This window comes from Dromiciops gliroides, chromosome 3 (genome assembly GCF_019393635.1).
Source record: "Dromiciops gliroides isolate mDroGli1 chromosome 3, mDroGli1.pri, whole genome shotgun sequence".
In the NCBI taxonomy this organism is placed as follows: Eukaryota; Metazoa; Chordata; class Mammalia; order Microbiotheria; family Microbiotheriidae; genus Dromiciops; species Dromiciops gliroides.
The window spans coordinates 345,242,560-345,269,849 of record NC_057863.1 but is presented as its reverse complement, the minus strand read 5'-3'; the positions used below and the strand labels follow the sequence as shown (position 1 = coordinate 345,269,849).

The window sequence follows — 27,290 nt, the reverse complement described above, 5'->3', positions numbered from 1 at the left end:
CAAGAATAAATAAGCAAAAAGGTGAGAATATTTACCATGACACGGAGCAGAGGGGATTCAGAAAATTGTGTTGCATATTTAGTCTATTCCCTGACTTACATGTTTTTTGTGTAATAAGATTTTCTATAGAATGGCAGAATCTCACAGTTAAAAGGGACCCCAGAGGCCATCTATTCCAACCCACACCTGAACAAAAAATTCCTTTATACAGTCAGTGATAAAAAGGTCTTCATATGCAACAAAATATTTACAGCAGCATATTTTGTAGGAGCAATAACTAGAAACAAAGACACCCATCAGTAGAAGAATTAATGACTAGCAAAATGTAGTACATGAATTTAATAAAATATGATTGATCACTATAAGAAACAATGAATACAGAGAAGCATGATTAGACTATAGTAATATGAACTGATACAAAATTAAGTAATCAGAACCAGGAAAATAACATTTACAGCTACAATGATGCAATAAGAAAGTACAACAAATACTGGAAATATCATGGTGCAATGGAAAGATTACTGGATTTAGAGTCAAAAGACGTGTTTGAAACCTGGCTTTATAACTCACTACCTGCATGACCATGGACAAGTCATTTAACCTCTTAGGGTCTCAGTTTCCTCATTTGTAAAACTAGGAGATTGGATTAAATGTCTTCTAAGGTGCCTTTCTAGCTCTACATCTGTGATCTTATGAATACTATAAAATTATAATGACCAAGCTGGGCCTCAAAGAAGAGTATGAGGTGACACCTTCCCCCTTACTTTGCAGAGGTAGAGGAGTACAGGTATGGAACACTTCTATATAATGGCAGACCTTTGTTTGGATTGTTGAACTGCTTTCCGTTCCTTTCATTCTTTGAAATAAGGGAGGCTGTGTGGGAGGAAGAGTGTTCAGAGATATAATGGGAAATGCAGTGACATTAAAAATATAGCCAGGAGGGGGGGGAGGGGAGCTAGGTGGTGCAGCGGATAGAGCACCAGCCCTGGAGTCAGGAGTACCTGAGTTCAAATCCGGCCTCAGACACTTAACACTTACTAGCTGTGTGACCCTGGGCAAGTCACTTAACCCCAATTGCCTCACTAAAAAAAAGATATAGATATCGATATCGATATAGATATCAGGGCAGCTAGGTAGCGCAGGGGATAAAGCATCAGCCCTGGATTCAGGAGAACCTAAGTTCAAATCCAGACTCAGACACTTGATACTTACTAGCTGTGTTACCCTGGGCAAGTCACTTAACCCTCACTGCCCCACCAAAAACCAAAAAAAACATAAAAGTCTCTTTTTAAAAACAAACTCTTCTACAACAAATCCAACAACTGTTCACCTACCAATCTAGTGAAGAAAAAAATGGGAAAATATTATGCCACATCTAGCAGAAATTCACTTCAGTGTAACCGTTGACACTCATCACCCTTGCAACACTGGACAAGCAAAACACATCAAATTCCTCTTCTATACAATAGCTTTTTTCCATGCTAAGCATCCCTAGTTCCTCCAAACTATCCTTTCAATGACACTACACTAGCTGCTGTATTCTAGATACTGTTCAGTTTATCAATGTTCTTCCTAAAATATGATGGCCAGAACTGAACATAATAATCCAGTTGTGGTCTAACCAGGGAAAAATACATACATACTATAATTTTCTTTATAAATATCATGCCTCTCAATGTAGTCTAAAACTGAATTACATTTTTGGAGGCAACTAAGACATACTTGAGCTTTTTCAGATGACCTCTTCCTTAGGAGGTAGGAACTATTCAACTAGGTCATCTTTTGTGCAAGGGCTATCTCAGTTTCATATTTGCAATCCCTGGAGTTAACCCAGTTCTGGCGTGTGGTAGACATTTAATAAATGCTAATTGGTGGGGCAGCTAGGTGGCACAGTGGATAGAGCACTGGCCCCGGAGGCAGGAGGACCCGATTTTAAATACTGCCTCAGACACTTGATACTTAGGTATCAAGTCACTTAACCCCAATTGCCTCACCCCCCCCCCAAAAAAAATGCTAATTGGCTTTTTTCCTTCAAAAATAGCCAATTCAATCAGAGTACCTCAGCCTTAGCTCAGGGTTTTGAACACAGCAGATGCTTAACAAATGTTGGCTGAATTACCATATTCTCCTATGGGGTTGTAGAAAGAAAGGCACACTATGTGCTGTTGACAGATCTGTGAACTGGTCCATTCTGAAAAGCAGCTCAGCATAAATTATCCTTATCTTTTAAGCAAGATATCCTACTACACCCCAAGGACATCTCTAACACATCAAAATATTTACAGCAGTACTTTTTGTAGTATCAAAGAACTGAAAATAGTAGATGCCCACTAGTAGGAGAAGGGCTAAACAAACAGTATATAAGTGTATGGAATATTATTGTGCAGCAAGAAAATATACAAGAAATACAGGAAAGCATAGGATGAAATTTATATGAACTGATAATAAATGAAAAGAAGCAGGAAGACAATGCACATAATAACTACAATAGTACACATGAAAGAACAAAAAATTGAAACTGAATGCCTGTGATTGTAATGAAAAAGTCTGACCTCAGAGAAGAGATATGAGAATCTATCTCTTTTCTTTCTTTTAAAACTAAGGGTTTATATAATGTCAACTTGAATGATGTATTTATTGATAACTTTTTTTAAATTCTATTTTATTTATTTTGGGGCAGGTGAGGCAATTGGGATTAAGTGACTTGCCCAGGGTCACACAGCTAGTAAGTGTCAAGTGTCTGAAGCCGAATTTGAACTCAGGTACTCCTGAATCCAGGGCCGGTGCTTTAACCACTGAGCCATCTAGCTGCCCCCACCTCTTTATTTTTTTTAACATTTTTTGGGTTTTGTTTTGTTTTTATTAGTGAAGCAATTGGGGTTAAGTGACTTGCCCAGGGTCACACAGCTAGTAAGTGTTAAGTGTCTGAGGCTGGATTTGAACTCAGGTACTCCTCACTCCAGGGTCAGTGCTCTATCCACTGCAGAGGTGATTTCTTTTTAATCCAGACCAGGAGGAGGAAAAATGAAACAGATGACCTCCCAAGGCCCTTTCCCAAATCCTACTGATCAAAGAAAGTGTGCTTTAACATGTATAAGTTATCATTATAGAGCTGCTAGACTTTTGGGGATTGGTCATGGATCAATTTTGGCAAAATCTTGTGGCCAAGATGAACTCGGGACCATTAGCTGGCACAGTGGAGAGAGCAGGGAACCTGGAGTCTGGAAGACCTGAGTTCAAATCCAGCCTCATACACTTACTAGCTGTGTGACCCAGGGCAAGTCACTTAACACTGAATCAGTTTCTTCATCTGTAAAATGAGCTGGAGAAGGAAATGACAAATCACTCGAGTATCTTTGCCAAGAAAACCCCAAATGAGGTCACTAAGCATCAGACGCAACTGAAAAACAACTGAACAACATAAAACAAGATGAACTGCAACAGCTTCCTATCAATAAAATAATCTCATATTGAGTACCTACTATACACTAGGAGTTATTGGGATATTTAATAGTGTTTATATATAAATATGTAAAATATACACATACAAAAATTTTCTTTGGGGATTGTTATCCCTTTGGACCAAAGTCTTGTTAAAGGCTGACACTGGAAAATTACACAAAACACTGTAGCAGTAGTAGCAGTAGCAGTAGGCCACCACTATTACACAATGTACTTTTTAATAGTAATAATAAACAGTGAGGTTTACAGTTTATTAAGGACTAGGTGCTTAAAAATATACAAAAATAAACTATTAATTAATAGGTGCTTAGAGCAGTGCCTGGCACTTTGTGTTTGTTGTTTGATTAATACTAAATTTATCAGAAAAGTAGAGTAAAACCACTTGAGACTTCTTTCATATATGATTCTATTCCTATCTTCTCCAGGGCCTTCTAGTTTTAGGATCATAAATCATAAACACAGAGCTGGAAAGGACCTTAGTTTTTCTAGTTCAATGCCCTCATTTTATGGATGTAGACACTGAGATCCAAATAGTCAAAATAAATTTCCAGAAGATAAGCAGGTAGTAAGTGGCAGAGTCTGAATCTGAACCCAGTTCCTTATTTTAGATCCAGTGTACTCTTTCCACTGCAACATGTTTTGAACTTTTCACTACCTATAATCTAGAGTTACCTAATGTCTAGGTAGGGCTAAAAGTTTAAAAAAAAAAACAAACCCACAACACATCATTTTTAAAATTATTCTTTTGAAAATTCTACTCTTTCTGTCAGGATTGTTTTGGTAGAGTTCTTAGCCCTAAATTATTCTCCCCATTTCCTCTGAACTTTGGTCTACAACCAAGTTCCTGTTACTAAGCTTAACTTTTATACAAAGACACGCAAAAATCAAAATAGGTGCATCAAGAGACTCTATCAAATGACATATTCTCATTCCACACCACCAAATAAAGGCACACATCTCAAACAACATCCACCAATGAAGTTTTATGGCACTATTTCAAAGCAATATGCCTTCCACTAGTGATAAATTTATTGGGGGCTCAGTATCCACCAAAACTGACAAACAACAAAAAAGACTTGAGGGAATGGGGGTCTGGAGGGGGGAAGAAAAGCCAGGTGTGAAGGTTTACATTTCGCAAATGGGAGCAAGTCTATTAGGTGCTTAACACCTTTCTATGGGAGTATCCTTACCTTCCCCTTCTTTCTCAGGGTACTATACCATACTTCTGATTTTAAAATAGATATTCAACAGAACTTTTAAAAGAAAAACTAGCACACAATCTTTCCCCCATCATTCCCCCTTTCTTAAATCCTCTAGCTGCTATTGCCTTCCCCTTTCAGACTACCTTCACAGACTCTTGTCTTCTGCAGGTATGTACCTAGATTAAAAGGGCTGTTCTTGGTCTGGTCCGTGAATTTGGTTGTTTTAAAAATATTTTTATAGCTAGTATTCAAATATAATTGGTCTCCTCTACAAATCCTGTGTTTTTATGCATTTAAAAGTACTGTTCCGAGAAGGGGTCCTAGGACCCTGACACCCCCAAAAGAGGGTTAAAAAAAAAGATTAAGGACCCCTGACCAACATATTGTCTTCCCCATAGGAAAGGAAGCTCCAGGAGAGCGAGGGGCTGCGCTTGTGTTTGGGATATTTGGGGGGGGGGTTGGTTTGGGTTTTGACTCTTTGCATCCCAGGCGCTTAGTACCCCGCCCTCAGTAGATGCTTGTTGACTGACTAACTGATTGATTCGCCTCCTGCCCGTGATGGTCCCCGACGGGCGGAGGCTTGGCCACCACGGGCCCTCTGGACTATGAGTGACCGATACTGACCCGGAGGGAGGGACAGACGAATGGATGGACGGTCGGACAGGGCGGGGGGAGGCTGGCCCAGGCGGAGTGTGCGGGGAGGGAGGGCCTGCAAGAAGACCAGATCGGGCGCGGGAGGGGGGGGGGGAGGGGGAAGAGGAAAATGAGGCAGAGAAAGGGAGGGGGCGGGGAATGGCAGTCTGCGCTCGGGCCAGGAGCCGGGCCGGGCCCCCAGCCCTGCCCTCCCCCCACCCGGGGCCAACTTCAGGGCAGCCGGGTTACCTGTCCGCGAGTCGGCCCCGCACTTACCCTGCAGGGCCGCCGCGGTCGCCGCTTAGCCGAGAAGCCAGAGGGAACGAGGGAGCTGCTGCCGCTGCCACCGCCGCGGCGGGGATGGGGGAGAGGGGGAACGGCCGTTACCCGGCAAGAGGCCTCGGCGCCGCCGCGTAGCTCTCGCCTGAGAGGGAGGGGGAGGGGCACCCGGGAGAGAGGGAGAGAAGGAGGGAGGGAAGAAGAACGCGCACGGGCGCGCACACGATGCCCACTGGCCCCCGCCCGCGGCAGCCTCACTCCGATCCCTTTGGTCGGCTCCTCCTACTCCTGCCCAGCTCGGCACCCCGCCCCCAGGAAACTCCCGCCTGGCCGCAGGAGATTGGCTCAAAGACGCTGACTCGAGGAGTTCTCAGAGAGCGGGAGGGGATTGGGCGGAGCTACCTGTCGATCAAAGTCGCCGGGTGCGCGCGCGCTGGGAAGGAGGCGTAGGGATGGCTGGTGTCTGGGGCTTGGAGGGCCAGATGTCACTCGCTTGCTCTGTACCTTGACTTGCGGTTGTCGGTGTGACCGTGGGAGCGAAAACCGAGACAGAGCACCAAGCCGCTTCTTCGTCGTCCCCTAGCTGGGTCTGACCGTTCCTTTGGGCACTCAACTCCCTCCTCCCCAGTAGTTGCACCACTGACCTTGGCGGTTTAAATTGCAACTTCCCTACCGGCTTGTGTCCGGGCTAGGCGGCCGCGGCAACCCCGTTCGCCGGACAGAAAGTCTGCAGCATCCTCGCTCTAAGCCCCCTGGGGAAGGTCCGGACGGCCGAGCTTTTTGGCGAAAGGAGTAGGTTGCGAGGATGGAAATGTGAAAACATCTTCATTTTAGCCCAGGCAGGGCGGGTACCCTCATTCTCACCCCCATCTCGTCGACCAGAACAACAACAAAGGCACAAGAACTAAAACAATAAGGCCTGTGGTCCAGGGGGATTTACTTCTCACAATCTCCAACCTAAATAGCAACTTCCTTTTTTTGCTTACAAAAGAAGAAAGGGGGGAGAGGGCAACAAAGGCAAGACATTTACCTGACAAGTTAAAAAGCCATCAGTGTCTTGGTCATTATTTCCTTTTCACATTTCACCTCCTGGCACCTGCCGGGTCCAGGATTTTTTCCACTTCGGCGCCTGCTGTTTTCCCTTTTCTCACAATTCTGGCTCGAATCCAGGTCTGCAAATTTAAAGGGCACAATCGCCTGGGAGGCTGCACAGCACTAAAAGGAACGTGGTCAAGGGATTTCGAACCAGAAGGGCCTTAAAAATCATCTTGTCCAGTCCCCTTAATTTTGTAAGTGAAGAAACTGAGACTTGGGTAGGTTAAATAACTTACCTAGATATTTGAACCTAAATCAAGTCCACAAGGATTTACTGGATGTCTACTGTGTTCAAGGCTTCCTCTGTGTCTGATAATTGTCAAGATTTAAACATATGTCTTGAAATCCTCTAGTTTCTCCACCCAACTCAGCCCTCATAGAAGCAGCTCTAAGAAAGGGATTAATCCTGCTAAAGCATGGTTTCAATTACCTGTACATTTATTTCTGTTTATTTTGTCCCCATCTCTTCTTCAGCACCTTCACTGGGGGAAACAACAAGAAACGCAAAGGGGAGGGAATTGCAGATTTCATCAGAATCCCCTTCTCCGTTCAAGAACAGTGCTGTTTGGGCTAGGAGGTAAGGACTGTTTAGAGAGGCAGAATGGAGAGCTAAATAGAGGCTTTGGAGCTAGACAGTTCACCCCTGCAGAACTGTAGGCAATGGAACATAAATCTAGAGCTTAGAAGGTGTCTCAGAGGCCAGCTAGTCTAATATCCCCATTTTACATATGAGAAAACTGAGGACCAGGGAGTTTAACCAAAGTCACATAATCAGACAGTCAAAAAGCACTTATTAAGCATTTACTATGTACCAAGTACTATGCTAAGTCCTGGGGGCATAAAGAAAGAAAGAAAAAATCCCTCAAGGAGCATATTCTAGTGGGAGAGACAACATGTAAATAACGAGGTACAGAGTAGATGAAGATATATACAGAGTAGATGAAGATAACCTGAAATGGGAAAGCGTCAGCAGCTGGAATGAGGGGGTGGAGATCAGGAAAGTCCCTTAGAAGGTAGAACTTGAGCCCTGTCTTGAAGGAAGCCAGGAACTACACTTTAGAAAAATTATCTTAGCAAACTAGAGAGACTTGAGTGGGGAGATACTTGAGACAGAGAGATCAACCAGAAAGCTATTGAAATAGTCCAGGTGTGATAGTCCATGGGTCTACACCAGGATGAAAGCTCTGTGAGTAGAAAGAAGAGGACATATATAGGAAAGGTAGAAGCAACAAGATCGGTGGTGTGTTTGGATTTGAGGAGTGAATGAATTTGAGGGGTTGAGACTGACAACTAGGTTAACTGGGAGGATAGTGGTAACCTTAACAATAATAGGAAAATTTGGAAGTGGGGAGGGTTTGGGGAGAAAGCTAATGAATTGTTTTGGTCCTGTTGAGTTTAAGTTGCCCATGGGACATCCAGTTTGACATGTCAGAGAGACAACTAAAGATTGTGGCCATAGCTCAGCAGAAATGAGAGAAGTGAATATGTAGACCTGGGAATCATCTGAATAGAAATCATCATTGAACCTATGGGAGCGGATTTGATTGCCAAGAGGATTCAGGATAAAGCCTTGGGGGGGGGGGGGGGATTCAAAGATAGCATGCTTTCAAAGAACCAGCAAAGGAGACTAAGAAGGTTGGTCACTTAAGAGGGAACAGTGTCATGAAAACCCAGAGAAGAAATAGTGTCCAAAAGAAGGCTATTGTCATGTCAAATCTTGCAGAAAGGTCAAGAAAATCGGGATTGAGAAAAGGCTATTAGATAGGGTAATTAAGACATCACTGGTAACTGGTGAAGGCATTTTCAGTTAAATAATGAGGTCAGACTCCAGAGAGTTTAAAAGAGAAATGAAGTGGAGGTACTGAATATAGATGGTTTTCTCAAGGAATTTAGCTATAAACAGGAGAAGAGTTATGAGACAATAACTAGCCTCAATGGTAGACTCAGTTCAGAGTATTGCAAACACAGGAGAGACATGGATGAGTTAGTTGGCAACAGGCCAAGAGCTACTTTATAGGGAGAGTAAAGATAAATGGCAAAATGAATATTAGGGCAATTTGCTACTGGAGTCAGGATAGGATTAGATAAGGAAACATGTAGAGGGATAAACCCTTGACAAGGAGAAGCAGAATTTGATCCCTGGTCCCCTAACTCCAGTCACAGCTCTTTCCTTCCTGTAAACAGCTGAGCCAACTGGAAATGAGGACAGACAGTTCATTGCTATCCATAAATGGAAGAAGCTATGAGTTAGGAACATAAAAAAGTAATCCTCCTGATTTCACCCTGCCTTGAATTACACAGTATATTTCATATTTTAATTCAGAGGTGTTAACGATTAGTGACAATTGCTAATAGCCAATTAGAAGTAACTGAAAGAGTATCAATATAAACCAAAATATTTATTACGTCATTATTTGTGGAACTGGAAACAAAATCATTGATTGAGAAATGGCTAAACAAATTGTAGAAGGTAAATATAATGGAATATTACTATCCCAGAAGAAACAGGAATATGATGACTACAAAGAAGTATGGAAAGATAAACTTACGCAGAATGAAGTAAGCATAAGCAAGAAAACAACATAACATACACAGTAACTACAACAACGTAAAAGAAAAGAACAACCATAACAAAATAATCAAAAATGAACGTTGCAAAATTACAAAGAACAAGCAAGGTCCCAGAGAAGAGACATAAGGCATGTCCTTCAATTCCTTTAAAGAAATAGGAAGTCCACAGGTATAGAACCTACCATATAGTTCAGAATTTTTCAATGTATTGTTCAGTTTTGCTGATTGTTTCTTTCTCTTCTTTCTTCCTTTAAAAAAAAATATCCTTTGTTATATGGAATGACTCTCTAGGAGGAGCTAGGGAGGGATGCTAAAAGAAATTTCGGAAATCTAAAAACAAAAGATATCAGTAAAATTTAGTTTTCAAATATTAAAAAGAAATGTGGGAGTGAGGGAAAGAACTGAAGGAACTAGTAGTCTAAGTAAACAATGAGGCTGGGTGAACTTTGTAGAACCAAGGCCCTCTCTCACCTGAGGTTCTTAAAACCCTAGAATGAAATAGAAAGTAGCCTAGGAATGATGAGTTTAAAGCCCACATTTTGTAATATTACATTTTAGTGGGGTTTGTACTGAATCATTTCAGTTGTGAATTTTTTTAAATTTGAAAACACCATAATGTTTATTTTATATGGTGTGATTCAATAGGTTTGTATTGCCATTTCTAAAATCAATGCCCCCCTAGTGTTCTTTTCCTCCTCTTCCTTTTACTGTCACACTGCTCCAGAGATTGTTGTTTCTATTTTTTCATCATCTATTTATTCATTCCCAAATTTGCCAAGGTAATGGAAAGAATACTGACTTAAATTTAGGAGATACTTGCTTTCAGATTCTAATTCTAAGATGTTATCTCTGTGATTATGCCTTTAACCTCTCAGGGCCTCAGTTTCCCCATCCATATAATAGGGATAATGATACTTCAACTATTAATCCTCACTGAATTGTCATGAAGAAAGCTCTATCCAGATGTAATTATTATTTCCTTCTGCCCTTGCCATTCTGCTGAAACTAATCTCTCAAAGGTCACCAGTTATCTCCTAAATGTTATATCTAAAGACCTTTGATCAGTCCTCATGACCAGTATACTCTGAAATAATTAGCTACCCCCTATTTGAAATTCTCCTCCTGCTATCCTGTTTTTCTTCTTTCTGCAAGATTCAGGAATAGGCCCCCTACTCTTCTCCACATACCCTGTATCTCATAGAACTTAACCATTCTCACTGTTTCAGTTTTAACTTCTATGTAAATGACTCAGCCAGAAGAAGTTTCCAGGCCCAATTTCACCTCTAACCTACATAGCTATCTTACCATCACCTCAGGCTTAACATTGCTTTGCACATGGTAGGTATATGCTTAATAAATGTTTGTTAAATTGAAAATGAATTTATCATTTTCCCCCAAATGCCATCCCTAACCTTCCCTGTTCTTATAAAAAACATCACCATTTTTTCTCTCACAAAGACTTAGAACCTCTCCCTTGTCACATATATCCAACTAAGCCCTTAAGTCCTATAATTCTTCCTGCCTAATGTCTCAAAAAATAATCTCATTCATATAAGTTTATATAAGATTTACAAAGTGCTTTCCCTACAATAATCCTATGAGGTAGGTAGTATACTTAATATTATCCCTATTCTACAGTTCAGGCAGGCTATTTGGCACAGGAAGGTTAAGTGACAAGTCCAAAGGCACATAGCCAGGGGTAAGTGACAGGAGCAGGATTTGGAACCCATGGGTCTCTTGGTCTTAAGTTCAGTTCTTTTTCCTTGAAGTTTTTGTTTCCTTTTCATACTTTAGCACAGCATAAGGTCATGTATTCAGAGCTAGTAGGGACCTTAGAGGTCATCTAGTTCTACCCTCTCATTTTTACAGTTGAGAATACTGAGGCCTAGAGAAGTCAAACGACTTTCCTAAGGTCACACAAGTATTAAGCTGCAGAGCAAGAATTTGAACCCAGATCTTCTGACTTTAAATTCAGTATTCTTTATATTGTCCCACATCTGAATTGTTTTAAAAGTCCTCCTAGCTAGTTTCCAATCACAGAATTATAGAACTGGAAGTAACCTTTAAAACAATGTTCTCTGACCTCTTCATTTCACAAATAAGGAAGCTAAAGTTCAGAGAAGCTGTGAATGGCCAAATGTCACAGCTAGTTAGTGTCAAATCAAGGACCAGAACTCAGGTCTTCTGATTCAGTCCTAAGTTTTTTCCATTATTTGAAGCTATCACTAGTTTCTCTCTTCCATCCTCCATATCAATGCTAGAGTAATCTTACTAAATACGGATTTCATTAAGTGACTATAATGCTTAAAAAATACTCAATGGCTCCCCATTGTCTATAGCTGTAGTCCCAAATCCAAATTTCCTGCTTTTTAAAATTAATCCAAACCCAGAAAGACCTGAATTTAAGTCCCACTTCTTATACAGACCGACTTTGTGACCCTGGGTAAGTCATTTAACCTCTCTGTTTCTGGATGGCTCTCTAAGACCGTAAGTTTCAGATATAGTGCCAACTGGCTTGATAGTCTTCTTCTCCAGGGAATTCCCTATAACCATGAAATCATGTGTAAGACCAATCACTATCCTATAAATTAATAGCACTTAATATATTAGTACTACTATTATCCTTTTATTTCACAAAGTTTGTTAACCAGAAATCATATTTTTCTGAATTATGGAACAAAGAACAATGTACCTTAAATAACAAATCAATAGTACTTAATACATTTGTACTACTATTATCTATTCTTTTATTTCACAAAGTTTAACCAGAATTCATATTCTTCTGAATTATGGGACAAAGAACAATATAATATACCTTAAATAACAAAGGGATTAGTCTGAGAACCCCGGCCCTGAGAAAATATACATTTAAGCCCTTCCACAATCTGCCTTCTACTGCCTTTCCAAATTTATCTTTTCTACAAAAAGAAAACTACCCAGCCAGATTGGTTTCTTCATTCTCTCAGACACACTTTTCACATTTCTACTTCTTCCTCTCCTGGTCTGTAATGCATTTCCTTCTCCTTTCTACCCACCTAGATTCTCCCCATCTATCCAGCCTCACCTCTTCATGAAAACTTCTCAGTCTATTCTAGCCTACACTGACCACTTCTAAATTCCTATGGCACACTCATTATCTATACCATTCATGTGGCACTTCATTCATGTTAGTAATTGTACTTTGCAAAAAACTCTCATTAATATTGGAAGTCATGACAAGGCAATCCCCATAGATACTACTGAAAGTAGTAGCCAAGTAGTTAGTTGTAAGCCATTCATCCATCTGCCAATAGAGAGGCTAAAATAGCTCTAAATTATTTTAACTTGGATGAATATGTTTTGTTTCCCATATAAGACTATAAATAACTTAAGCACCGGAACACATCTCTTATACTTGGTTGTTGCCTTCATAATACCTGGCAAAGTGTTTTTGCTCAATAAATGAGCAAATAGATAAATATTCATGTCAAATTGATATCTATTTGATAAATATTTGTTGAATGATTAAATAAATGTACCCATGAAAAATGTTTATAAATTAAATTATTGAACATATAATTTTACTTCAGTAGTAAAGATTTCTAGTCAGAAGAAATCTGTGGTGGATCCCTTTGTTGATCTTTTTCAGTCATTTCAGTTGAATGCGACTCTCTGTGACCCCATTTGGGGTTTTCTTAGCAAAGATACTGAGTGGTTTGCCATTTCCTTTGCCTGCTCATTTTACAGATGAAGAAACTGAAGCAAACAAGGTTAAGTGACTTACCCAAGGTCACACAGCTAGTAAGTGTCTGAAGTCAGATTTGAACTCAAGAAAATGAGTCTTCCTAACTCCAGGCCCTCTGCTCTATCCACTATACTACCTAGCTGCCTGGCTATTCCCTTTATAGAGTGCATAATCCTTTTGCAAACTTCAGATATTTTGCAAATTCAATTTTTTTTTTTTTTGGTGAGGCAACTGGGGTTAAGTGACTTGCCCAGGGTCACATAGCCAGTAAGTGTTAAGTATCTGAGGCCAGATTTGAACTCAGGTACTCCTGACTCCAGGGCCGGTGCTCTATCCACGGCACCATCTAGCTGCCCCCACAAATTCAAATTTTAATATTAGAAGAATGGTACTTAAAGCAAGATACCTTTGTATTCCTTTCCCAACTGGCTCAGGCTCCAAAGAATGAGAAAATCAACCAAGCAGTTGTTAGTTAAAACTATCTTAAATGTACCTCACTCAGAAAAATGTTAAGTTTGGGTTTTTTTAATATTTTTATTTATTTAAAGGTTCAATGAAGGAATCAAAGAATTTTAAAACTAGGGGGAAAATCATCTACCTCAACCGCTTCATTTTACAGATACAGAAACTGAGTCCCAGAGAGTTTATGACATATCAAAGAAGTAACCAGTTGGCATAAGTACCCAACTCTCTTGACTCCCAGTTCAGTGAGTTTTCTATCACATGCTGTCTCAGGGAACTCAGTTGTCAACTGAGAGTTGAAATGAGCAAGATTTAAATATCTGAAATAAAGCATTATTATGGCAAGTCAGAAAACCTGTTAATTATTGTAGAACAAAGAACACCTCTGCATTCTCATTTCATTTTCAGAAAGTCAACTACAGACTGAAATTTGGCTGTAAGGTTTCTAATATTATTGATATATCCTATCTGTGTAAATCCAATAGACAGAAGAGTGTTTTAACTGAATTAATGAGTAGAGAGCAAATGTATTATGACACATTAATATGTGCCCTTGAGACTTTTTTGGTTCCCCTGAGAAAAATCTTTAAATAACATGCCATGTTAATTTACTCCTTTGCTATTTCCCCTGCTGGCACCTCTACCAATAGTTAGGAGCACTTCTTCTGTTGCAAGGTAAGAGGGCAGCCACCAGGACAGATTTGTAAACCTGTGAAGCTAAATGGAAAAAAAACAGTACCTCAGCAATGGGATTGGATCCACCAAGTCGGAGCAAAAACTAATCTCTGCCCTACCTCCATTGCTCATGGGTGACCCTGACAAAGGAAATACCAGGGTTTTTTGGTTTTGTTTTGTTTTGGGGTTTTTTGTTGTGACTGTTACTTACTACAATCAAAACTGAGTCAGTAAAAAGCCTTCCTTCTCCACTACCTTCTAACCCCAACTACACTGCCTCAATTCTCTAGTCTGCTACTGACAATTTAATAATGCAAATCAGTGGGGAAATTAGGTTTTATGATTAGAATCTCTTTTTACAGCCAGCTTTTCAGGAATATACACTGTATATGTGAAGGGATTCAGGCATAATGTTAAAACAACTATAGATATAAAAAGTGCCATAATACCATTTAACTTTTTCTAATTTATAAATTTCAATAAGCTTGAATTTTCTTATAAGAGAAAATTTCTATTAGTGCAGAAATTGATGATAACTAAGGTTAGCATACTTTTCTATCAGTTACCCTTTAATTAGTTTTTTTAAAAGACCAAAGTCCATAATATTTCATATATTTAATATTTGCATTTATAATATGTTAGACTAATATAAATCTTTCTATATTTGCATATTTTTCATCTTTTTACAACTATATATTATATAGAACTCTGTCCATTATACAACACAAAAAACCATTGATACATGAATACAACATGGCAGTGCACATAATTGAACATGATTTAGAAAATGAAAATTGAGTCTCATTTAATAGGAGAATCTAGTATCTCCTGATAGTCCTCCCTTTTTAACTTTCTCCAATAAAGTTTATAACCAGCAAGGACAAAAACACTGATCATGATGATTGCCCCTCCGAAGACATCATAGACACTGGGGAAAATGTGTAGCACTAGAAGCTGTAAGATCATAGCCACTACAATCTCAAGGTGTTGCACTGTGCTAACCAGAGCCGGATGGAATTTATCCAATGCATAATAAACTCCTAAGAAAGCTGCAGTAGAACAGATGCATATGGCAATGAGATATCCCCAAGTTTCTCCATCTAATGGGATGATGGGTTCTTGAATGATGAACATAGTGGACACTCCCCAGACTGTCCCAGTCCAACCAAAGGTAAATAAGGCAGTCCACATACTGATCTTCTCCCTGATGGACCTGTATACTATCATGGAAAGAGCAGTGGTCAGTCCTGCCATTACTGTCATGGTGTACCCAAATGCTTCTTTCCAGGCATTCAGCAAAGAGTTCTCTTCATCAACAATGTTGGGGATCATGACAAGGCAAACACCCAAAATACTGCTGACAACTGTAGCCATATCAATATAAGCCATTCGTTCATCTACCAGCAAAAAAGCTAAAATAGCACTAAATACAGTGGTTGTTGCTCTCCACATAGTGGTTCCATTGCTGGGAGGAACTATTGAGAAAGATGTATAAGCACAGGTGATAGAGATGACATTGCATATGCCATAGAAAAAGAGCCGCAGTCTATATCCTCTGGGTCCAAAAGGGGGTTCTTGATAGTAACACACAACCAACACAGAAAATACCTGTAAGACAGATCGAATGAAAATCAGTTCTAGAGATGGCACTTTGGAACGATCAGAAACAAGTCTAGTGATAAGGGCCACACATCCATGAGCCAAAGCAGATCCAAACAACACTATCCAAGTCTTTTTGGACTGAAAGATATTTCTTTCTGCAAAGCTCTGGAATTGTTGGATCTCGTTGGTCTTTGGTTCTTCAATTGGTGGGGTTCGACTATCCATAGTCCCAAAGAAAGTTCTTCCTTTTCTTTTTACTTCACTCAAAAGTCCTTTCTTTGGATTTTCTTCCATAAAACTTCCATAATCTTCATTTATTTCTTCATATCCACTATCTCCTGGTTGGGGGTAATGAGAAGTATACTGTACCATCACTGTGTTGGGGTGTATTTTCACACGTTTTTTAACAGGATATTTTTTGGAGGGAGAAGTATCCATTTCTTCAGATAAACAGGTCTACACTTGAATAAAAAAAAGGAAAGAATAGATTTACACTTTTGCTCAGTTGAAAATTTAGTCAATCAATATGATAATTCTATATATCAATTCATTGCTGGAAAAATAGCTCTTATAGCATGAGTGAACTGGCAACAGTAGGGGTTGCAGAAAAGTCTCTAGCTAAATTTGCCTTTAAGAACCATGAATCCAATGGAATGAGCCACCTGCTTTTCTCCTCCTATCTTAGTTATCTCCCATAGTATCTTTCTTTAGCACTCTAGATCTTTCTTTTTTTTTTTTTTTAAAGTGAGGCAATTGGGGTTAAGTGACTTGCCCAGGGTCACACAGCTAGTAAGTGTCAAGTGTCTGAGGACGGATTTGAACTCAGGTACTCCTGACTCCAGGGCCAGTGCTCTATCCACTGCGCCACCTAGCTGCCCCTAGATCTTTCTTTACATCAACAATTCTGGTCTATCTTCAACCCTTACTTGTCTAATCATTTCCTTACTGGACATTATTCCCATTCCAAATTCTAATCTTACCTTATACAACCCCCTCCCCCATACCCACCCACTCAACAAGGAAAATACATTTTTAAAATAGCAAATTATACCAAGCCTTTTCTTTTTGCTGTTAGGTCCATTATGTCTATAAGTTTCAAATGTCCAGTCACTGTGGCATTCCTTCATGAATTTATTGAATATACCAGGATCTTACATTACAGGATCTTATGACATACAAAGAGAAATCTTACACCATTGAGCATTGAATAACTAGTAATGGTATTTGCATGCCTAGTTCTCCCCAAGTTAGAGATTCTACCTAGTTCACTGGATTATGGTGAGAAAAATGACATGACCAAACTCATGCTCTAGGAATATTCCATTGGCAGCCATGTGGAAGATGGATTTGGAAAAATGTAGAAGTTGAATCCTTTAAAATGTAAGGCCTTAAGGCCAGAGTCTTTTTCATTTCATTTCATTTTATGTTTTGTATTACTAGTGCCCAGTACAGTGCCTTATAAGAATATTTAAGAATATCTCAATTAAGGGGGCAGCTAGGTGGCACAGTAGATAAAGCACTGGCCCTGGATTCAGGAGGACCTGAGTTCAAATGTGGCCTCAGACACTTGACACTTACTAGCTGTGTGACCCTGGGCAAGTCACTTAACCCTCATTGCCCTGAAATAATAATAATATCGCAATTAAACAATCAGTTAGTAAAAGACTTCAGACTAAGTGTCAACAATCCTTGCAAGACAATTGGATAAACACAATTGGATTTGCTGAGGAAACCTGCCCACTATGTCAATACTTAATAAATAAATGGTTTAAAAACTGAATTGAACCATGTGTGAAAACAATAAATAACAATGAAAGCTTCTGTAGCATATTCCATTGAAATATCTTTTATGTGATCTTGAGTGTCCCAATACCTGAAAAATGTTTCATTATTCATATATATGTATATTGCCTTATTGAATTGTTATTAATTATAAAAACAATCTTATTGGAAAGCTAGAAAGAACTGACCTTCTAGGAAGCAGTATTATATAGTAGAAAGAACGTTGTATTAGGAGGCAAAAAAACCTGACTCCTAGTACCAGCTCTGCTATTAACTGTGTGAACCTGAACAAATCACAGCCTCTCTGGAAATCAGTTTCTTCTCCTGTAAAATAAGGAAGCTGAGCCAGATAATAATCAAGGATGCTGACCCAGGAGTCAGAGTCCCTTTGTCCTGCAAATCTCACCTCCAGTGCTGACCATCTGTGAGACTTTGGGCCTCAGGTTTCTCATCTATAAAATTAAGATGTTGGACCAAATGGTTTCTGAGGTCTCTTCTAGTTCTGCAACTATGATCCTACTATTGTTCAAATTCTAAACTTCTGTGAATCTAAGTGATACTTTGTTCCTAATTTGGAATTGCTTTTATTTATTTTTTAAATTATTTTAAATAGGCTAATAGGATTTGGAGCTGGAAAAGACTTTAGTGTCCATTGAGTCCAGCCGTTTGTTTGATTAATGAGGAAAATGATGCTCAAAATTAAGGGATTTGCCTAAGGTCATACAAGTAGCAGTTAGTATTGTTTCATATCAGTCAGTCAGTCAACAAGCATTTATAAAGTGTTTGCTATCTGCCAAACACTGTACTAAACTCTAAGGATACAAAGAAAGGCCAATAGGGAGAGTTTGAAGATTAGTGAGAGGGTGAAGATGACAGAGGGGGTAATCTTCTGGAGAAGACAGGATGGAATGGGCTTAAGAGCACGTGTAGAGGAGAGCCACCTATTCATGAGAGACAGAGGGGAAAGAAAAGATCATGAAGAAAAACATCTGAGTAATGTGAGATGAGGAGGAGAGGAAAAGAGGAAACTTTTGGCAAATCATCTCAGTTGTTGCTCAGGTATTCTCTCCAAAGAACCAAAAAAAAGGGAATTTTTCAGCTGGAAATCTATTTAATTTTGCAATAATTTTAAAAAGAGGATCTTTCTGAAACTTCTTCTTGATGACACTCTGCTAGGGAATAACACAGAGGAAATCAATCTACTCTAAACATCCAGCCACGAGAGAGAAAAAACATGTTTAACATCCCATTTGGAATGCTAAAGTGTGGCTTGGACTGTCCCTGTGCCTACATATCCATTACCCAAAGCAAACTATCCCAGGCCATTCTTTTCAGTGAACCTAGTGCAGGACTCCTTAGTTACCCATTCTCCTTAAGTAACTATATCCTCTTACTTCAGGACTCCCTGTACTCCCTCTTTACCCCAACATTCTGCCCTTCACTTGAAAGCTTTCATTACTCCATTCTTCTCATCAGCCATGTTGACCATTAAATTTATTCTTGTTTCCTCCTCCCTAACTCTCATTCTTTTCATACCCTTAGATCACCATCCTCCCATTTCTCTTCACCACCCCTCTGTCTCCTTCCATTGTGCCCTATAGAACCCACATTATGATGTTAATAAGTTACCCTTTATATGAGATGCCACATCCTCCACTGCCCCCTCTCATGGAGAGTTCAACTTTTCTTCTTCTTCTTCTTCTTCTTCTTCTTTTTTTTGGGGGGGAGGAAGGGCAATGGGGGTTAAGTGACTTGCCCAGGGTCACACAGCTAGTAAGTGTCAAGTGTCTGAGGCTGGATTTGAACTCAGGTACTCCTGAATCCAGGGCCAGTGCTTTATGCACTGCGCCACCTAGCTGCCCCCGAGAGTTCAACTTTTATCATTCATTTTCCCTTTCTTTTTTTTTTTTTATTTTTTTTTTATTTTTGGTGAGGCAATTGGGGTTAAGTGACTTGCCCAGGGTCACACAGCTAGTAATTGTTATGTGTCTGAGGCCAGATTTGAACTCAGGTCCTCCTGAATCCAGGGCCAGTGATCTATCCACTGTGCCACCTAGCTGCCCCCCATTTTCCCTTTCTTAAAGGAAAGGGAGCAATTAGGATGGGAATTTCCATCTCTTCTCCAACCTGTCCCCCATAGTCATCCTCAGCAATTTATATATATATATATATATATATATATATATATATGGGGGGGTAGGGCAATGAGGGTTAAATGATTAGTCCAGGGTCACACAGCTAGTAAGTGTCAAGTGTCTGAGGCTGTATTTGAACTCAGGACCTCCTGAATCCAGGGCCAGTGCTTTATCCACTGCACCACCTAGCTGCCCCAATTTCAATGTATTTTGATGAGCATTCAGACTCTTAAATCTCATGGCCTCTCACCCTACTTTAACTCTTCAAACCTTTTTAATTCTGCATCAACTATAAATCAACATATACATAATATAAATCAGTGAGTTGTGAGGCTTGTCATTCCAGAGGACTGTTCCACCTCTGAAATCCTGACACTTTCCTATTCATTTTTTATCACAAATACCTTTTTTACTCCATCATACCAACCAAACTCATTTTTTCTAACTTCAGTTTGATATTTAATCATTCAGGCACTCTCAGTCTCATTCAGTCCATTAGCCTCATTCTGGCAACACTGGACTCCCTCCTAACCTAAAATCCATGGTAAGTTACTTCATTACTGATCTCTTCGACCCTCTAGCCTCATTGTCAAGCTTGCTACAGCAATTTTAGGTTCTTGGTCTCGGTCAGTCTGTCTCTCTCTCTCTCTCTCTCTCTCTCTCTCTCCCCCACTCCAGTGACAAGATTAACTAAAAAAGACATACAGAATTCTGCAAACCTGGCTAAAGGAAGATTGATGTTCTCCAATTTCCTCCAACTCTCATTACTGCTCAATATTCTTTTTTTTTGTGGGGCAATGGGGGTTAAGTGACTTGCCCAGGGTCACACAGCTAGTGTCAAGTGTTTGAGGCCGGATTTGAACTCAGGTCCTCCTGAATCCAGGGCTGGTGTTTTATCCACTGTGCCACCTAGCTGCCCCCTCAATATTCTCTTATTCATAGCTTGTTGACACCTTAGTGCATTGCTGGTGACAGTTATTCCAAACATTTTCCTCCTAAAGAAACTAATCCTCTGTCTCTTTTACCCCACTTCAGGGTTATTGCTTCTAAAGAAGAAAACAGATGGTGACCATCCCCATGAGTTCCTTCAAAGACTTTCATTTCACCTTAACACATAATTTTTTTTTAATTTCACTCCTCCCTCTAGTCACAAAGAAAGAGGTTTAGTTTCTCTTTCCTGAAATTTTCACCTGCACCTTTATTTAGGATCCATCCAGAATAGGACACAATTATCATAAGATGATCAGTTTAGAGCTGAAAGTATCCCTAGAGGTCATCTAGTTCAACCACTTCATTTTTTTTTTTTTTACGGGGCAATAGGGGTCAAGTGACTTGCCCAGGGTCACACAGCTAGTAAGTGTCAAGTGTCTGAGGCTGGATTTGAACTCAGGAACTCCTGAATCCAGGGCCGGTGCTCTATCCACTGCGCCACCTAGCTGCCCCTCAACCACTTCATTTTACAGATATGGAAATGGAGGCCTAGAGAGAATAAATGATTTGCCCAAGGTCACAGAGCTAGTGTCAGAAATCAGATTGAAACAAAGGACCTCTGCCTCTAAATCTAGCACACTTTCCACTATTTCATGCTCTTTTTCTGGTGGCTTTTTCCCCCCCTCTTTCCTCTTCCCTCTTCATATAGATCCAGGTCTCACTTCTCTTTAAGGAAAAAAAAAACCTTTCACTTGATCTAATAGCCCTTCTTTTAGCTATTGTCCTCTTCCTGTCTTTCCTTTTAAAAATAAACTTCTCAATATTTGATCTACACCTGCTGCCTCAACTTCCTACCCATCAATTCTTTGTTTAATCCATTGTAGTCTGTTTTCCTGTTATGCCTTTTCTTTGTAAGATAACTGACAATTTCCTTCTTTCTAAATTGGTAGAAGACAGACTGATATCATTAGGAGTATATGAAGTTGCTTAATGTTTGTTGAATTGAATTGAAATATGAAAGGAGAGGAAAAAAGCTTAGATAAACCTGAAAAAGTGGATATATTAACCTTTTGACCCAGAATAAAGCACCATAAAGGAAGAGGCATAGTCTTATTTAGGTTTTTGGTATTGATAGTAATAAGCAAATTCATCTTCAAATTCCAAAAGACTCCAAAAGTGTCTGTAGGGATAGAGTCTAGACTTGTGATTGAAATGATACAGAGATTTCCTGAGTGACTAGACTTCCTCTACCAAAGCAGACTGGCACCATCTCTACAACTTGTGGTCTTAGAGAGTTGTCCAGGGCTCTGAAAGGTTAAGTGTTTTACCCTGCAACACTTTCCCCAGGTTACACCATCAGCATATATAAGAAGTGGGAGACCTAGGTCTTCATGGTTTTCAGGTTATCTCTATCCACCTGGAGCTCTGAGTTCTGAAGATGGCAACACTTCCCAGAACACTAGTCCTTCCTCTACCCCAGCTCCTGTGGGATCAACCCTTGTGAAGAATACCATTGCTGTCTCTGAAGATCCTGTCCCTCCAGACTCCTCAGCAGTCTCAGGTACTGAAGGCCAAGGGAGGGAAAGATCTCACCAAAGTCCTCGGAACTGTTGAACGGTTCAATGTAGGGCTGTTGTAGTGAAGCTCAAATAAAATAGTGGTTGTGAAGCACTTTGAAAACTAAAGCATTATATAAATGCCAGTTATTATGATGAATATTATCCTACACTTACCAGGCCTCCACTTACCAGGCTGGTGATGACTTCACATTCCCTGAGCCTACCACTGCACTACTGCTGAGCCCAAGCAAAGTTTATAGAGAAATACAGGCTTGTGTTGGAAAATGTGTGTGTGTGTATGTGTGTGTGTGTGTGTGTTTTTTAAGTGGGCTCTAGAGGGAAAAAAGTATGCATACATGTGGAAGCTTAGTTTCCTTTTTTTCTTTAACTTTCTTAAGTCTATTCAGTCAACAAAACCATAAATCAAGCTCTGATTTGTAGCACTGCTGATTTCTGAGTTGTAAATACTTACAATGAAAATGTAAGAGGCAGATTAGAGGTGGGTGTACCATACATGATTCAACATCAGAAACAGATATGGTTTTATCAGTAGAAATAACATTAAAGAAGATGTATTGCCATTTACTTTGCCAATATATCCTAAGGACTTTGGCCATTCTATGCTGACCGGAACCTCCTGTATGCCTTGCTATTAGAATGAGAGCTCCTTGAAAGCAGGGAATAGCTTGATTTTCTTTCTTTCTTTCTTTTTTTTTTTCTTTTGGCGGGGTAATGAGGGTTAAGTGACTTGCCCAGGGTCACACAGCTAGTAACTGTCAAGTGTCTGAGGTCAGATTTGAACTCAGGTCCTCCTGAATCCAGGACTGGCATTTTATACACTGCGCCACCTAGCTGCCCCATTGATTTTCTATATGTAGTCCAAATACTTTGCACACAGTAAATTATTAACAAATGCTTTTTGATTCATTCATTCAAAATGCAATGATTTTTATGGAAAAATGCTCTAAACCACCATTGATCAGAGAAATGGAAATTAAAACAACTCTGAGGTTTCACCTCACACCTATTAGAGTGGCAAATATAACAAAAAAGGAAAATACTGGATGTTGGAGGGGATATGGGAAAGCTGGGGTGCTAATCCACTGTAAGAGTTATGAAAAGATCCAACTGTTGTGGAAAGCAATTTGGAACTATGCCCAAAGGGCTATAAAACTGTGCATACCCTTTGATCCAGCAATATCTCTGCAGGTTTTTATCCCAAAGACATCCCCCAAAAGAGAAAAAGACCTATTTGTACAAAATTTTTTATAGGAGCTCTTTTAATTTTTTTTAATTTAATTTTTTTTGCAGGGCCATGGGGGTTAAGTGACTTGCCCAGGGTCACACAGCTAGTAAGTGTAAAGTGTCTGAGGCCAGATTTGAACTCAGGTACTCCTGAATCCAAGGCCAGTGCTTTATCCATTGCACCACCTAGCTGCCCCTTATAGGGGCTCTTTTTGCAGTGGCTAAGAATTGGAAATCAAAGGTTAAATAAGCTGTGGTATATGATGGTGATGGAATATTATTGTGCTATAAGAAATGACAAACAGGATGATTTCAGAAAGGCCTGGAAAGACTTGTATGAACTGATGTATAGTGAAGTGAGAAGAATCAGGGGAATATTATACACAGTGACAACAGTATTGTTTGATGAAGAACTGTGAATGACTTAACTATTTTCAGCAATACAAGGATCCAAGACAATCCCAAAGAACTAATGATGAAATATACTATTCTACCTCCATAGAAAGAACTGATCTTGGGGCAGATAGATGGTGCAGCGGATAAAGTACTGGCCCTGGATTCAGGAGGACCTGAGTTCAAATCTAGCCTCAGCCACTTGACAGTTACTAGCTGTGTGACCCTGGACAAGTCACTTAACCCTTGTAAGGGGCTAAAATTCTAGCTAGTCTGTCTAAAATATCTAATGAGTGGTCGCCAATAAATTATATGCTTTAGCAAGAGTTAGACTTTTAAGCATTTATTAAGAAGAATAAGTATTTGGTGAAGAGAAAGAGAAAGGTCTAGATTCATCTATCTATTAAAGGGAGAGAGCATTTCTAGCTCCGCTCTCCTCCAGAGTCCTCACGAAAGAGAGTGAGCGTCAGCCTCACCCCCTCTTCCTCCTCCTTAAGCCAAAGAAAAGCTGCATGGCCTTGCCCTCAGAGGCCTTCTCCTCATGGTGGAGCTTTCCTACAGTAAGTCTCCAGCAGGTGGCATCATTCCAATCATTACACCCTCATTGCCGCCCCCCCCCCCCCGAAAAAAAGAACTGATATTGATTGAACACAGACTGAAGTGTGGTATTTTTCATTTTCTCTCATTTTTACCATTTTATTTAAGTTTTCTTATACAAAATTACTAATATGGTAATGTTTTACATAATTGCACATGTATAACCTATATCTGATTGCTTACCACCTCAGGAAGGGGGAGGGGGAGGAACAGAAGGAAGGATAGAATTTGGAACTCAAAACTTTAAATAAAACTTTTTATTATTTTTTTTAAATGACTTTTTCCTTAGACCTTATCCTCCTTGAACTTCCTGTTATATCTGACAGGTGACAAGTCCCACTTTCTAGAAATACTTGGCCTCCTAAACATAGCACTTTCCTACTTCTGACTTCTTTGATTATTCTCCCTTCTTTGTATAAATTTGAGTTTCCCCCAGGGTTGTGTCTTTGATCCTCTATTCTTTTATACATTATCTGCTTCTGTGAAAAATGAGAAATCGTTCATTCCTGTATTTTCAGTTTTCACCTTTATGCTATTGAGTCCAAATCTACATCACTGAAACATACTCCAGTCCTATGATTTTGGCTATCTACAAGACGTTGTTATTTGGATATCCTGCTGTCACCTCAAATTCAACCTGTCCAAAACTGAATTCACTTCCTTACTTTCTTCCCTAAAAGCAGCAGCCCTTCCTAACTTTGTTTCAGTGTCATCATTTTCATAAGTACTCAGAGTAAAAATCTGGGAGTCTTCATAGATTCATTCCCTCCCCTTCATCCGCTATAGCCAATCAGTTTCCAAATTCTGTTGTTTCTTTCTTTCTTTGAAATGTTTAGATCATTTCTTGTTCTCTATTTCCTGTGCTACCATCCTAGTCTAGACCCTCATCATTTCCTGCCTGAAATATCGAACAGCCTTTTAACTTGTCTCCCTGACTTCCAGCCTCTCACAGACTCCAAGCTATCCTGCATATCACTTTATAGCATCTGCTTAAAAACAAGAAGAATAACAAAAACCTTTTAGCATGCTACTTCCTGCTCAGTAGCTCCCTATTGCTTATTGTGTCAAGTCCAAACTTTTCTGTCTGACTTTCAAGGCCCTCCATAATTCTCATACTTGCGGGGCAGCTAGGTGGCTCAGTAGATAAAGCACTGACCCTGGATTCAGGAGGACCTGAGTTCAAATCTGGCTCAGACACTTGATACTAGCTGTGTGATCCTGGGCAAAATATTTAACCCTCATTGCCCCACCCAAAAAAAAAAAAAAGTTCTCAATCCTCATACTTAATTCTCATTTCTTACTCATGCACAACATGAACCAAAGGTGTCCAATGTCTGTCTAATAGGGACAGTTTCTTGACTGTGGCCTGTACTGCCACTCTTGTGATAACCTTTGTTCATGCTATTTTCTCTCTCCATAATGCTCTTTGCTTTGCTTTGTTAATAACATGTTTTCATTAGTAGGAATAGTTGACCAACATTTCACATCTTGGATTATGGAAGAAAATATAATGGTATTTTGCCCCAGTAAATACTGCTCAAGGGGCAGCTAGGTGGCACAGAGGATAAAGCACCAGTCCTGGGTTCAGGAAGACCTGAGTTCAAATCCAGCCTCAGACACTTGACACTTACTAGCTGTGTGACCCTGGGCAAGTCACTTAACCCCAATTGCCTCACCAAAAAATTAAAAAAAAAAATTTTTTTTAAATTCTGTTCAAAATGATAGCATAGTGGATAGAGTGCTCAGCCTGGACTCGGGAATACCTGAGTTAAAATCTGACCTCACTTACTGCTGTGTAACCCTGAGCAAGTCACAACTTCTATTTGCCTCAGTCTCCTTATCTGTAGAATGGGAATAATAATACCTCACAGGGTTTTTGTGAAGATCAAATTAGATAATTGTACAGTTCCTGGGTCATAGTAAATCCTATATAGATGTAAGTTGTTATTATTCTTTTACTTTGATCAGGTTGCCTTTTTGCCTCTTGCATTATCCCTCAAAGGATTTTTGCTATTCAACATGTGCCCCCACTAGACATAATTATTGGTTTCTTGTATTCCTCCCCCATTGACTTTGTTAGATCTCTCAATGCAGCATTAGTTGTGTATCCTCTTGGTCAGAGAGATGGTCAATTTCAGTCCAATTGCATGGGATTTTTTTGTGGCCACTGCATTTTGTGTTGATAGTCATGGACCTTTTGAACAGGATTTTCCCACTATTATATCTTTGCTTAGCAAAGGGACCTCAATGAGTACTTAACAAATACTTGTTGATGATGGATTTGAGCCAAAACAACTTGAAAAGATGTTTCTTCACCTAATGGGGGAGAAGAGATATGGGAACCCCTCCCCCTAGCTTAGCTGATACAGTTGCAGAACATAAAGAGATGGATGATGCCATGTTAGTTAACAAGGTTCTAATACTTTGTTAACCCTTTACCAAGCATGAACACCTTTCTCTGACTGAATTGGAATATTGGCCAAAAAAGATCTGCCCCTTTTGTAGGTCCTTAAAAGGCTGAGCTGCTAGTTCTGTAGTCAATTAGGCAAGAGCCAGCAGGAAGAATCTAGGGCCTATAATGGAATGACTCTTGGGACAGTGAGGAGAGGATTTCTCTCTCCTTCCCTCTAACCACCTATCAGCTTTGGCAGCTCCCAGAGGAGCTACTTTACTGGAAGAGACACCTTATTCAGTATTGGATGACTTAATTATAAAGGAGAGGTATTAATCAAGTATCATTCTATAAGACACCATCTCAGAATTCTAGGAAGCTAAACATTGTGTCCAATTAATACTGAAGTGGGGAAATAAAATTATTCACAATTCAATCAAATTTTATGATTATATATAATTAAACATGCTATAGAAAGATTTTTTTGATGTGCTGTTGTTGCTGGTTTTTTCTTTAAAAAACACTTATCATGGGACAGAGCCAAGATAGCAG

General features: G+C 39.7%; 2 protein-coding genes across 4 annotated transcripts in view; both read right to left on the bottom strand.

Moving 5' to 3' along the window:
* NCK1 (NCK adaptor protein 1) overlaps nucleotides 1-5,896 on the bottom strand; it is an 86,218-nt gene extending 80,322 nt beyond the window's left edge. Inside the window, 1 exon segment of the mRNA XM_043996138.1 lies at nucleotides 5,574-5,896. The gene's annotated coding sequence lies outside the window, so the exon portion shown is untranslated.
* A 7,093-nt stretch (nucleotides 5,897-12,989) lies between these two features.
* SLC35G2 (solute carrier family 35 member G2) overlaps nucleotides 12,990-27,290 on the bottom strand; it is a 66,360-nt gene continuing 52,059 nt past the window's right edge. For 2 of the 3 annotated variants that reach the window (XM_043998237.1, XM_043998239.1), the window contains exon 2: nucleotides 12,990-16,166. In XM_043998237.1, the coding sequence (XP_043854172.1) occupies nucleotides 14,905-16,143 (1,239 nt within the window). In that variant the 5' untranslated portion in view covers nucleotides 16,144-16,166 and the 3' untranslated portion in view covers nucleotides 12,990-14,904. The remainder of the gene's footprint in view (nucleotides 16,167-27,290) is intronic. The other variant, XM_043998238.1, reaches the window with a different exon arrangement.